General features: G+C 49.9%; 2 protein-coding genes across 2 annotated transcripts; both read right to left on the bottom strand.

Annotated features, from left to right (window-relative positions):
- Nucleotides 1–3810: 3810 nt before the first annotated feature.
- LOC123053434 (tryptophan aminotransferase-related protein 2) lies at nucleotides 3811–6285 on the bottom strand. Its single transcript, XM_044476918.1, has 5 exons — nucleotides 5723–6285; nucleotides 5231–5534; nucleotides 4836–5116; nucleotides 4446–4747; nucleotides 3811–4350 (listed from the first exon to the last, which is right to left on the bottom strand). The coding sequence occupies exons 1-5, from the start codon at nucleotides 6148–6150 to the stop codon at nucleotides 4166–4168; spliced, it is 1500 nt and encodes a 499-aa protein (XP_044332853.1). The 5' UTR covers nucleotides 6151–6285; the 3' UTR covers nucleotides 3811–4165.
- Nucleotides 6286–8773: 2488 nt separating this feature from the next.
- LOC123053445 (acyl carrier protein 2, mitochondrial) lies at nucleotides 8774–11888 on the bottom strand. Its single transcript, XM_044476929.1, has 2 exons — nucleotides 11544–11888; nucleotides 8774–9197 (listed from the first exon to the last, which is right to left on the bottom strand). The coding sequence occupies exons 1-2, from the start codon at nucleotides 11748–11750 to the stop codon at nucleotides 9021–9023; spliced, it is 384 nt and encodes a 127-aa protein (XP_044332864.1). The 5' UTR covers nucleotides 11751–11888; the 3' UTR covers nucleotides 8774–9020.
- Between the last annotated feature and the right edge of the window lie 960 nt (nucleotides 11889–12848).

Raw genomic sequence — 12848 nt, 5'->3', positions numbered from 1 at the left:
GTTTGAGATGAGATGGTGCTGGTGAAGATGTTGATGGAGATTGACCCCCTCTCGATGAGAGGATCGTTGGTGATGACGATGGTGATGATTTCCCCCTCCCAGAGGGAAGTTTCCCCGGCAAAACAGCTCCGCCGGAGCCCTAGATTGGTTCCGCCAAGGTTCCGCCTCGTGGCGGCGGAGTCTCATCCCGGAAGCTTGCTTATAATTTTTCGTCGGACGAAAGACCTCCTATAGCAGAAGATAGGCATCGGAGGACCACCAGGGAGCCCACGAGGCAGGGGGTGCGCCCAGGGGGGTAGGGCGTGCCCCCCATCCTCGTGGCCAGGGTGTGGCCCCCCTCTGGTACTTCTTGCACCCAATATTTTTTATATATTCTGAAAAGTGCTCCCGTGGAGTTTCAGGACTTTTGGAGATGTGCAGAATAGGTCTCTAATATTTGCTCCTTTTCTAGCCCAGAATTCCAGCTGCCGGCATTTCCCCTCTTCATGTAAACCTTGTAAAATAAGAGAGAATAGGCATAAGTATTGTGACATAATGTGTAATAACAGCCCATAATGCAATAAATATCGATATAAAAGCATGATGCAAAATGGACGTATCAGCAACCTGAAGTTGTTGGGAATCTCAGCCGCTCGTATGTAATGACTGAAGCACTCGAGACCTGATGGTACGGAACCACTCGTACGTCGTGATCTTGGCCTTCTCGCAGGGCCCAGCCTCTGTCGACCAGGTTTTGAGAGAGAACAGATCTCGCGTTAAACAGCGGGTCTCGAGTGTCTCTCGATGGACGAGAAGGACTCGGCCTGCAGTCGCCGTCGTGTGTTCGTCTATCGTCATAGGGCTGGCGCCCGTACGCGACATCCCATGGTGGAGGCATCAGGGCATGATCATAGTCGTCATTACGCCGGGGCGACGCAACTCGATCGCGCCTCCAATCTTCGTGACGATCTTTGGAGGAAGAAACGGCTCGGCGCTTGCCCGAGATGAGTGGGATATGAGCCGACTGGACGGTCTCCGCATGCACGGATGCGCTATGGATCCGGTCTCTGGACTAGGACACCGCCGCATTCTATGACAACGATGTCTTGAGGAGCGCCTGGATATGACGAATCCTTTCTCCCAGCGAAGAGCCAGAGGGCCGGATGGAATCCGCGAGACGAGTGGCGACTGCTAGATTTTGAAGTGGAGTACCGAGGAGTTGATACTTACGAGGTTGGTCACTCGAGTAGAGTCGGCATTTGTGCTGACTAGAACTGGGCTGACAGCGCTCGCGTTCGTCTAGCTCCCTCTAAAGGCGTTCGAGGTGATCACGTTTGGCCAGAGTGGCCAGGCGAGTCGACTCAATGGCTAATGCCTCCGATGTCATCCCTGTGATGGGGTTGTTGAGGAGTTGGTCATTCCTGCAACAGAGCTCGTCCCGCTGCTCCCGGGTGAGAGCTTGGGGACATAGGGCTCATGGCCCGGAGCCCCGCCACCGGTGTTGCCATGTGACGCTCCTACGCGATCAGCCTGAGTGTCGTGAACCCAGGGGGCATATGATGCTCAAGTTGTCCGCCATGAGAATTTCGGCAGTGGACTCGATGCTTTCGCACTTGGATTCCTTGGATGAATCGCCGAATGATCCACTGGAGAGGTCGAGGGCGGGTTCGTCAAACTCGAGTGTCGCCACAATGTTCAGTCGCTGCCTGGGTGGCTACAGCATGCTTGATCCAGCGCTGCAGTCGTGAGCGTCCGGAACGCTTGCGGCGACATGCGATGGTGGGGCGAGTGACCATTTGGTACGGAGTCGAGGGTTGTCGGAGAAGGACTCCATAGGTCAAAGCGTGGAAGTGCGTCGCGCCGCGGACGGGCAACGCCTCCACGTCCAGCGGGGCTTCGCGGAGCCACGCTGAGTTGTCGGCGATGAAGGAGAGGGCCCCAAAATGGATTTCGTCGCTGACTGGCATGATGATGAAGAAAACCACCTACGTCGTGAAACTTTGCTAGACGCCTAGCCCCAAGGTGGGCGCCAATTGTCGGGGTTACGATCCTGACAATGAGTACTAGGCGTACGAATAAGGGGTAGAGACTACCTACGGCGCAGGTGTAACACTCGGTATTTAACGAGTTCAGGCCCCTCTCGGTGGAGGTAACAACCCTATGTCTCGTGCCTTAAGGCTTGCTTTGATTTGAGGGTATGATTACAGAGATGGAATGTGCCTGGCTGTGGAGAGGGGTGCGGCTTATATAGAGTGCGCTGCAGCCCCGTGTCTCCCACGCCGCCGAGGCATTAACTGTCATTGAATGAGTCAGTTACTAGTGTAATGAGCCTCTACTACAACAGTTATAGGTAACGGTAGCTATAACTCTATTTAGTGGATGACTTAGGATTCCTTGCCCGTTGCAGCTCTCACGTCGTCCTTCTGTCTTCTACGTCTGTGTGGTGGTCCATCGGCCGAGTGACGTATGACCGTCCGAGTGCTGTGGAGTCGTCCGAGTGAACTCCCTGATGTATGCATCCAAATGTTGGCATGGTCCAGGGACCTACCTATGATGGTGATGGGCCCTATGTGGGTCCCAAATGATGGGTCCTTGACCCTATCTGTAATAGGTGACCATATCAGGTTACACTTGTACCTAATAACATGCATTGTATACAATGAGAGTACTTGTCAACGTGGTGAGGACGCAGTCCATTTAATTAATGGGGAACGATGAATCATAACATAGATTCGGAACGACCTACTCACCGGATTATGCGAATTTACACATGGATTGACTTGTCAATGTCAATTCATGTGGAAATTGTTGTCGTCAACATGATGCACCCTCTTCATATTTTTTAATATTTTTAGGTTTCTCTTGTCAAGGATGTCACTATCAGATGTAAAACTACTATCATCATAGCTTTCCCTCTCCCTAAGCTCTGCCCTGGCATATGCTTGACCATGTCTACTATTGTACTTAGGCATGAATGTATTATGCCTATTCTTTGACTGGCCACTCTTTGAGCTGGCAAAATCAATACTTTGATACCACTTTCTGGCCATTTTCGATTCATCAGACTCAGACATTGCACGATGCCTACTCTTTTTTGGCATCATATATTTCTTTAAATATTCATGTCCGTGGGACACTTCCGATGTCCTTAGGCTAGACATTGGACGATGAATTTTACTTCGTTTCTTTATAAATTCATCTCCAAGCTTACCCAAATATAGGTTACCCATAATATTTATATTGCGAGCTTGTTGTCCTACATGAGTCTTCAACAACAATGGGTTGTCTAAGCACAGTGCACACCTTATGAAAACAAGGAGATGTCTATATAATTAGCTCATTGGCTAAAGGCATTTTCTCCATTCCAGTTATCAATAAAATGCCACTATGTAATGCATTGTAAACTTGGCCATTTCTGAATCGTCAGATTCGCGTCAAAGGCTATAACAGAAAAAACAGAACTGATTCAGTATTAAAACAATAATGGTATCCCAATGGAACATGCAAATGAAACCATCTCGGATTTACTTCATCGACTACATACGCTTAACTAGGATTCCCGTTAGTTCGGTTTTAACATACTCTCCAAGGCTGATACTAAGATGCGGAGGTACCAACTCAAATCCATTTAAGATGCATTCGTAAATCAAGGCGGATATAGAAAACTGAATCTAGTGCAAGCCTGAAAATAGACGAGGATAGAACTCACAAACGAAGGAGTTTTCTCTGTAGAACAGTAACACTCGTTGGCCGATTCAAAGATTTGGAGGATTCTAGCTCATTTTCTCCGAACAGGATCCACGATCTTGAAGAACTCTGGCAGCAGCGGACTCGCACAAGAGAGGACTAGCCGGAGAAGATTGTTTAGGGATGTAGTGGGAGTACATTAATGTCTGCTGGCGAATTGAATTTGTGGGCCAGACGCGCATTGTGTACGTGCGTGTACACAATCGTGCTCATACGGTATGGAAGATGTACTGATACATAACGGAGCGTAGAATCTAAGTTGACTACGGCACAGAGTTGTGCAAATCTCGGAAACATCCAACGGCATCCACCTACCCGGCAGAAACCGGTACTGCTACTTTTTCATTTCGCCCGATGCTCAGCCTCATCACCGGCACGCATGACGAACGAGGGAGCCCGACGAGCGAAGCCTCCACGCGCCGCCGTCGGTCTCGATTTGTCATTTGAGTGAGGCGAGGCGCCTGATGAAGATGTCGTAGGCGTCGTCCCTGTCGAGCATGCTGACCCGGACGTACCTCGGGCCCGCGCCGAACTGGTTCCCGCTCCTCGTCACGATCTTGTGGCCGCGGAGGAACCCCGCGCAATCCTCCACGTCCTCCCTGTCGCACCGCAGCCACGCGAACGCTGCAGAAAGAGATCATCAAACAATGGCGCGAGGTGAGCGACCGAGAGCTGAGAGCACGCGAGACGCTATGCCATGGTGTGACCGTGCTACGTACCAGGGTTATTGGCGGCCGTCTCGTTGGCGAAGTTGCAGCGGCCGGAGGTCTCCTCGGGCAGGCTGAAGATGCCGGACGCGGCGGCGGCCTCGCGCAGCATCCTCCAGCGCTCCGCCATCTTGCGCCGCCCGAAGTCGAACAGCCGGTGACGCGAGGCCGAGGCGCCGCCGTCGTACCCGTCGGAGACCGCCCTGAGCACCTTGGCGGCGCGCAGCTGCGAGTCCTTGGACACGCTGACGGTGTTGAGCTCCACGAACTTGGTCATCCTCCGCGCCACCTCCCGGTCCTTCACCAATGCCCACCTGCAGAAGCATCGCTTTTCGTTTCAGGTTCGGCAGTTCAGACTTCTTCTTGTCTGAGATGAAGTTGCAGCGAGCGACGGACACTTACCCGATCCTCGTGCCGGCGTGCCCGGTGCTCTTGGACATGGTGAAGAGCATGATGTCATGGTCGGCCCGGCGAGTGATCGGGGTGTACTGCGGCCAGTAGTAGGCAAGGTCATGGACCGCCTTCCCGGAGCCACCGGAGCCCAGCACGGCGTCGCGGATGGCGCCATCGGGGTTGTTCGGGGAGCACACCAGCTCGATGTAGGCGTCGCCGATGAACGAGCTTGCGTCGCCGGCCCAGCGGAACAACCCGGACCGGAGGAAGTCCGTCACGGCAGGATACCACTGCATCCATGATCCATGATCAGATCAAGATTGACTTTTTATGTAAACTTAGGGAGCAACTAACGGTCTGAACCTGAGAGGATTTTTTTTTTTTTTTTGTAATATCGCACTTACCGAGTAGTAGGGCGCCGTGGAGACGACGCTGGTGGGCTGGACGGCATCCGCTGGCGACAGGGCGTAGAGCGCCGCCATGAGGAGCTGCGTGGAGCCGGTGCCGACGAGGACGTGGTAGCCGTCCACGGCGGCGTTGCCGACCGTGCGGTGGAGGCGGCGCACCTGCTGGTCGAAATCAGGCTCCATGAACCAGCACACGTTACTGACGTCCGAGAAGTAGGACATCGTTTGCCACCCCGGAACGACGAGCTCCGCCGCGTCGCCGGTCTCCCTCCAGAAGGCCTCAAACATGGTCGGGTCCCCGCTGCAGCCGACAGAACGAATGTCAGTCAAACGCGCTTGTAAAATGGGATGGCCTCCCTCCATGACATTGTCTGACACTGAACAAGGACACGCTCCGGCGGGAAGAACACCCCTCGCCGGCTTTTCAGATTACAGATATTTTAATGCAAGAATTTACTACGGAGAAAAATTGAAGGAACAGGGGCTTACTGGTCCAGATGAATAACAGAATTGGAAGTCACTGCCGGCTTCCCGGTCGATGGCGCACTCGCCGCCGCGCCGCTGGTGCCCGGCTGCGGGGCGCAGGCGTGGTGTTGCTGATCAAGAGAGACGACACCGGGATGGTGCGGGTGGCTGACGATGTACCGGGGGAGTAGGAGCGCGAGTGCGGCGGCATTCAGTGCGAGGGAGGCGAACATGCCGAGTCGCCATAGTGGCATGCGCCCCGCCGGCCGCCTCCTGCCGGTGACCTCGGTGGCTGAGAGTACGCTGCTGAGCGCCGGGCCGCCGCCGTTCGCGTGCTCCTCCCGGCTGGGCGCGCCACCGCCGCGGGGAGAAGCGATCGCGTTCGCCGACGGCGGCATTAGGCTGCCATTCCCTTGGAACTCCGCCGACGTGCGCCGTCGGGACGCCGCCATGACTCCCGGAGGAATTCGAGGCTTTTCTTGTGTGAACCAGCCCAGCGAAAATGAAAAGAACACCACCCTCCAAAACTACCCTTCAGATTTTGAGGACCTCGTGGTGGAAGGGTCGATCTACACCTTACCCTTCACCCGGCGGACACGGTTTTGCGCCGGTGGCTTTTTGGTCTACAAATAACGCGTGACGTTGGCACTTTATCGACTAAAGAACAAAGTTTTATTTGACTAAACAACAAAGTCATACAACCACGAAAATGAGAATCCCGGAGCAGCCAGCTTGGTTGATATCAGCGACGACGGAACCAACAACAGAACGATCGTGGGCCAGTACGCACAAGTACCATATAAAGGCAATAATGCAGCCACACCTACCTATGCGAACCAACCAACCTGTGGTTGAGAGGGTTAGATGGACAGTGGTATCCTCAACTCACCAGAGTTCAAACCCTGGTGCTTGCATTATTCTTGGATTTATTTCAGAATTTCCGCGCGATGCGCTTTTAGTGAAAGGAGACGTTCCCGTCGACGACGAGGCGCCTACGGTGGCTTCGTCAATCTCAAGATGATACGCCAGCTCAGTTTCTCGGAGGTGCTTATAGGGGTAGGGTGTGCGTGTGTGCGTTCATAGGGGTGAATGTATGCGCATGCATATGAGCGCTTGTGTCTGTACTGATGCTAAAAAAAAAGACACACCTACATATGAGTTTACGAAACCTTACGTAAATCCACTTCCCGCTAACCAAACTGCCCTCCTTGATTTTTCAGGGTAGAGAGAAAGTGGCATCACGGTAGAGACCAAACGCATCGGCAACACGAGTGAAACGCCCGCAAAAAAAGGCACGCAGGGCGGCCTTGTAACCCACACAAAAACGCGCACACATTGTTGAGGTTTCAACCCGGTGCCATCGTCATCACACCTCCACAAGGGTGACTGCAACTTCATCATCGACGACCACCGATGTGCTCTCACCGCAAACAAGTGACGAGGCCTCCGCTGGTCGATACCAAATAGTCAACCACACACGCCGGCGACCAGACAGCTCCGACTCTGTCGACATCCCGCTAACCAAACTGCCCTCCCTGATTTTCAGGGTAGAGAGAAAGTGGCATCACGGTAGAGACCAAACGCATCAGCAACACCAGTGAAACGCCCGCAAAAAAAAGGCACGCAGGGCGGCCTTGTAACCCACACAAAAACGCGCGCACATTGTTGAGGTTTCAACCCGGTGCCATCTTCATCACACCTCCGCAAGGGTGACTACAACTTCATCATCGACGACCACCGATGTGCTCTCACCGCAAACAAGTGACGAGGCCTGCGCCGGCCGATACCAAATAGTCAACCACACACGCCGGCGACTAGACAGCTCCGACTCTGTCGACGTCCCGCTAACCAAACTGCCCTCCCTAATTTTCAGGGTAGAGAGAAAGTGGCATCACGGTAGAGACCAAACGCATCAGCAACACCAGTGAAACGCCCGCAAAAAAAGGCATGCAGGGCGACCTTGTAACCCACACAAAAACGCGCGCACATTGTTGAGGTTTCAACCTGGTGCCATCGTCATCACACCTCCGCAAGGGCGACTGCAACTTCATCATCGACGACCACCGATGTGCTCTCACCGCAAACAAGTGACGAGGCTTGTGCCGGCCGATACCAAATAGTCAACCACACACGCCGGCAACCAGACAGCTCTGACTCTGTCGACAAGCATCACATGAGAAAAGCGTTGGGACTACTTCGAGCCAGCACCGAAACCGACCACCCATCTCGTGTCATCGTCGCTACAAGGGCCCTCCTCAGCAGCTCCGACTCGAAAAGGACAAAGTGAAGCCCTACGACCCCTCAAACACGCGGGATGAGACCGACTACCAAAACTCAGATGCAACCCTGCTCCATCTGAAGCCGCCATCGTTACCACACAAGAGGCCGCAGAAGACATCCACATTGTCAGGCGCGCATCTGCCGACCACAGTGTTGCGAGCGTCCAGCCCATGGAGCACACCAATGGGATCTAATACTCTTCAAGGCAACACCCAAAGAGAAAAGCGATGATGACGATGTTGTCGCCCGACCCAGCCAGGCCTTAGATTTTCAAACGAAGAGCATGATCCGCCTTAGATTTTCACCCGAAGAGCACGATCCAAAGGTTGCGAAGGATACGGGTCTCCACAACAGCGCCTCCCAAGAGGTGAGACAACGTCCACGGATGCCGCCGTTACCGTCCGGCAAGACCAGACAAGCTTTCGCCCGGAGCTTACCCACCACCGCCACCCCACGCACTGCACCACCGCTGGCCCACCCACCTCTCGCAGAGCCACCGCGCCGGCAGCATCGAAGACCCACCAGCATCACACCTCCCCGTCAGACGACAGGCCAGATCCAGCCGGCCTACCAGATCCAGCGTCCTCCCGCAGTTGCACTGCCACAGGACCCAGCTACCGGCCGCCGACAGCAGCGAGCAAGGCGCACCCCAACGAGCTGGAGGAGCCCAGGCTGCCATCCGGCCGCGCCAAACCGAACAAATCCCGTGGCACCTGACGCATACCAATCTTCCGTCGTCGCAGATTCAGATCATTCGTACTGAGTTGGTGTCATATGGCACAGGTGCACAACCAGTATCATAACTTTGGCTGCTGTCATCCCCAGCTAATAGAATCATAGATCCACAACCAACTGGTGTATCATTATTTATTGCAACAGACGGAAGGAGAGAACAAAGACTTGCTACCAGAGAGCACAAAAATCAACGGAGCAAACTAGGATCATTCACCTACTGGGAAAAGACAGGTCCTTTTCGGGGAGCATTCCTTCTGGAGACAATGTGTGTCAAAGGGGGGAACCAAGAAACCGCTGCAAGCAAATCTTACTTTGCTTGAGGATGCGAGGCAATGAAGTCGACTGCCGACTTGATGGAATCGATCTTCTCTGCCTCATTGTCGGGGATCTCGAAGCTGAATTCTTCCTCAAAGGCCATGACGATCTCGACAGTGTCCAGGCTGTCCAGCCCGAGGTCCTTCTGGAAATGCGCATTAGGGGTCACCTGCATGATTTAGCAGGGTATTAGAGCGGATTAAGGGCAGTTTAAAGCATCTGCATAGTACTCCTATCAATCAACTAATCTTCAGATAACAGACATTACAAAAGGTGAGAAACAACACTACACATGTGATTCAAGTTAAGTGTAGAGAGAACCAATGCAAATATAGATGGACAACAGAAGTGCCACAGCAACTATAAAACAATTAAACATAAAATGTCTTGCAGATACTGAACAGAAAGTGCTGGCGTGCAGGCAATCGACCGCACAAATTGCTGTCTTAAATTCTTGACAGTAAGAATGAAAATTCAGCACTTATTTCTTTCACAGCTCTACAAAAGACACTTGTAGGCATAGCACAGAGTATCCAGTACTGACCAGTGGCCAACTTTGGCACAGTTTTGACCTACCTGTCAGGTCTAGTCACCATTAGACCCAAAGCGATGGCTTGCAATGACCCTATACAGCGCACTCATGATTAGTTCAACTATGCTAAGCTTGATTAAAACTGCTCAACTTGTATATAAGTTTTAGTTAGCATGCTTAACCTCAGCCTGGCAAACTCAAAGGAGTGAAAAAAACAAACAGAAAGGTAGCAACACGCCAACACGCCATGCAATTTTTTGTAACAGAGTATGAACTTAGCAGTAGCATTTGATTAATGTCATCCATCTGAGCCCATCAGCATTGCAATTATTTTCCCCATACCGAGCTTTGTCCAATTCACACCACAAATTGATGCTAAAACACTTAACAAAATCAGCAAACTTAATTACCACAATAAATAGTAAAATATCCACAAAGCACATAACAGATAGCTGAAATAATATCTATGCAATAAGACAAGGACAACAATATCAAGCAATGTTACAAATATAACTACCCAGCACACATACATTAAATTAATTTCAGATCAGACATACAAAAAAACGGTTCTACGAAGAAAAACTGGTTCAAAATAACAAAGTTTGTCAATAATATATTGACCTAATTTCAAATAGGAAAGTAAAGGTCTATTACTTAACACGTGGTAGAATAAATGAACATTTGCCCAATTGAAAGTCATGCATACAAAACAAGATCACAGAATATTACCAATATAATTACCCAGCACACACACATTAAACTAATTTCAGATAGACATATATAAAAAACTAAAGGTCTATTACTTAACACATGGTAGAGTAAATGAAAATTTGTCCACTGACAGTCATATACACAAAACAAAATCAAACAATATTACCAATATAACTACCCGGCACGCATACATTAAACTAATTTCAGATAGACATATATACAAAACAAATTAGGTTCTAGGAAGAAAAACTGGTTCAAAATAACAAAGTTCGTTGATAACACATTGACCTAATTTCAAATAGGAAACTAAAGGTCTATTACTGAACACACAGTAGAGAAAAAGAACATTTGGCCACTTGACGGTCATGGGATGTATATTAACAAGATGTCCGCTACTTCAAAAATTAGGTAACAGAAACGGGGAAATAAAATTTAAACATGGAACTAGAAGAGACAACCGAAGAAAACAGAGTTAACATTGTACTAATAGTGAACTTTTGCACTAAGGCATAGAATCACCGAGTTAATCTGCACATATTGATGCAGAACTATACCATTATAGTTTATAGAGGTGCTCAATGTCTACTGCGGACCAAATCAGTCAATAACCAGACATGTACCCAAATTCGGTTCTAGGAAGAAAAACTGGTTCAAAATAAAGAAGATCATCGATAATATATTGACCTAATTTCAAATAGGATACTGAAGGTATACTCCTGACAGTCATGGGAAACTGTCCACTAGTTCCAAAATTAGATAACAGAAACGGGGAAATAAAATTTAAATGCGGAACTAGAAGAAACAACTTTAGAAAACAGAGTCAACATTGTACTAATAGTGAATTTTTGCACTAAAGGCATATAATCGCCTAGTTAATCCGCACACATCAATGCGGAATTAGACCATCGTAGAGGTGCTCAATGTCCACTGAGGACCAAATCAGTCAATAATCAGATATGTACCCAAATCATTTTTCCTAAACTATCTTATCTAATCGTCAAGAAAATAGAAAAGACACCATAGTCTCCCTTTCCCTTCCAGCCTACCCAAAATGCACGATTTGCGAAGCCTACAACTTTTAAATCACCTATAACTTCGTAATCGTCTCTAATTTACGCCCAGATCTTCTTGGACGATCCAGTCCACTCGATAACACGAGGCAACAGACCAGCGATGGGAGCCAAAACCCTATATGCATGCCTACACGGTACGAGATCCGAATCCTTCCACCAAAAGTACAGGGACGCGCAAGCGCACGAGGGACGCGCTTACCTTGGAGGGCTCGATCTTCTGGAAGTTCTTGATGACGGAGACGACGCGGTCGGCGACCTCGCCCTTGTCGAGGAACGAGCCCTTCTCCACCTCCGAGGTGGAAGACAGGAGCCTGGCGACGGGGACGCTTCCCGCTGCGACCGCGGGGCGCGCCACCGGCACGCGGAGGTGGTTCAGGAGGGCTCTCCTCGCCGCCGCCATCGCCATTCCCCTCTGGTCTCGGTTGGTGCAGTCGTGCGGCGAGTGGGGAGGAGAAGGGCAACGTGGGCGACCTGAGGCTGCGGTGGTCCGGGCTGATGATGCTGGCTAATCGTCGTGATAGATCGATCCTACAAATCGGGGCCCATTCCGAAGCCTTACAAAGTCGCTCGTGGGCCGGATGTTTAGGACAGATCTAGCTCATAGCTGACGTAACCTACGGATCCTCGGCCTGGAAAAAAAAAACTACTGCTTATTAGCAAAGTGCCCATTAGTAGGGAATGGCACCCGCAGGTTATGGGTACGGGCGGAGCTACCACGTACCCTTACCCGTCCATCCTGAACTTACCCATCACCCATCTAGGGATGGCAACGGGTACCCATTAACCGCGTACCCTGCGGGTAAAAACCCTATTAAGATAAGGGTATGAGATAAAAATTTACCCATGGATACTTAAATAGGAAAATATTACACCATCGGGTAGAGAGGGTACGGGTATGGAATCGTATAACCCATGCCCGCGTACCCATATACCCATCTAAAATGCTGACAAGTGGGTTTCCGTTAATATCCTAATGTATTAATTTTCCCTCCTAATCACGCCAGGTAAAAACTCTAATATGTAGTCAAATTATCTCTATGATTTATCATGATTTTATGAACTTAAAGTGTATGCATATGTGTTGTTATTTATGATTATGTGTTGTTGTTTAATATTTTTATGTGTCACTTTATAGGAAAGTATTTTTGTTTATGAGAATGTGTTTTTGTTTCAATATGTTGTTGTACATTGTTATTTAAAATGTGTTGCTATGAATAATTTTTGATTATATGTTGCTTTTTATAACTATTTTCTACTCAATTGATGTGTTGTAAACGCGGGTATTTTTACCCGCGGGTACCCATATACCCTGTCGGGTGACGGGTATGGAAAAAAATTGTATCCTTGACAGGTATGGATTAGACTAGGGAAAACATTTAGTGGTTGTTTGGATACAGGGAATTAGATGTGAGATTTTAGAAAACAAGTTTTTGGAGGATTTTTAAGAAAACCAGTTTTGGTTAGTTATTCTGTTAAGGTCAGTACATACAATACCTTGTTTGGA

This window comes from Triticum aestivum, chromosome 1A, assembly GCF_018294505.1.
Source record: "Triticum aestivum cultivar Chinese Spring chromosome 1A, IWGSC CS RefSeq v2.1, whole genome shotgun sequence".
NCBI classification, from domain to species: domain Eukaryota; kingdom Viridiplantae; phylum Streptophyta; class Magnoliopsida; order Poales; family Poaceae; genus Triticum; species Triticum aestivum.
This window is presented reverse-complemented; position numbering and strand designations above follow the sequence as displayed.

What these genes read in the sequence shown, in the direction of transcription:
- LOC123053434 (XM_044476918.1), bottom strand. Translation starts at nt 6,150, where the DNA reads ATGGCGGCGTCCCGACGGCGCACGTCGGCGGAGTTCCAAGGGAATGGC. An exon ending in CACGCCGGCACGAGGATCGG is followed by an intron (nt 4,748 to 4,835) that starts GTAAGTGTCCGT and finishes ATGCTTCTGCAG; the next exon opens with GTGGGCATTGGTGAAGGACC. An exon ending in GACGGCCGCCAATAACCCTG is followed by an intron (nt 4,351 to 4,445) that starts GTACGTAGCACG and finishes CTCTTTCTGCAG; the next exon opens with CGTTCGCGTGGCTGCGGTGC.
- LOC123053445 (XM_044476929.1), bottom strand. Translation starts at nt 11,750, where the DNA reads ATGGCGATGGCGGCGGCGAGGAGAGCCCTCCTGAACCACCTCCGCGTG. An exon ending in AGAAGATCGAGCCCTCCAAG is followed by an intron (nt 9,198 to 11,543) that starts GTAAGCGCGTCC and finishes TAAATCATGCAG; the next exon opens with GTGACCCCTAATGCGCATTT.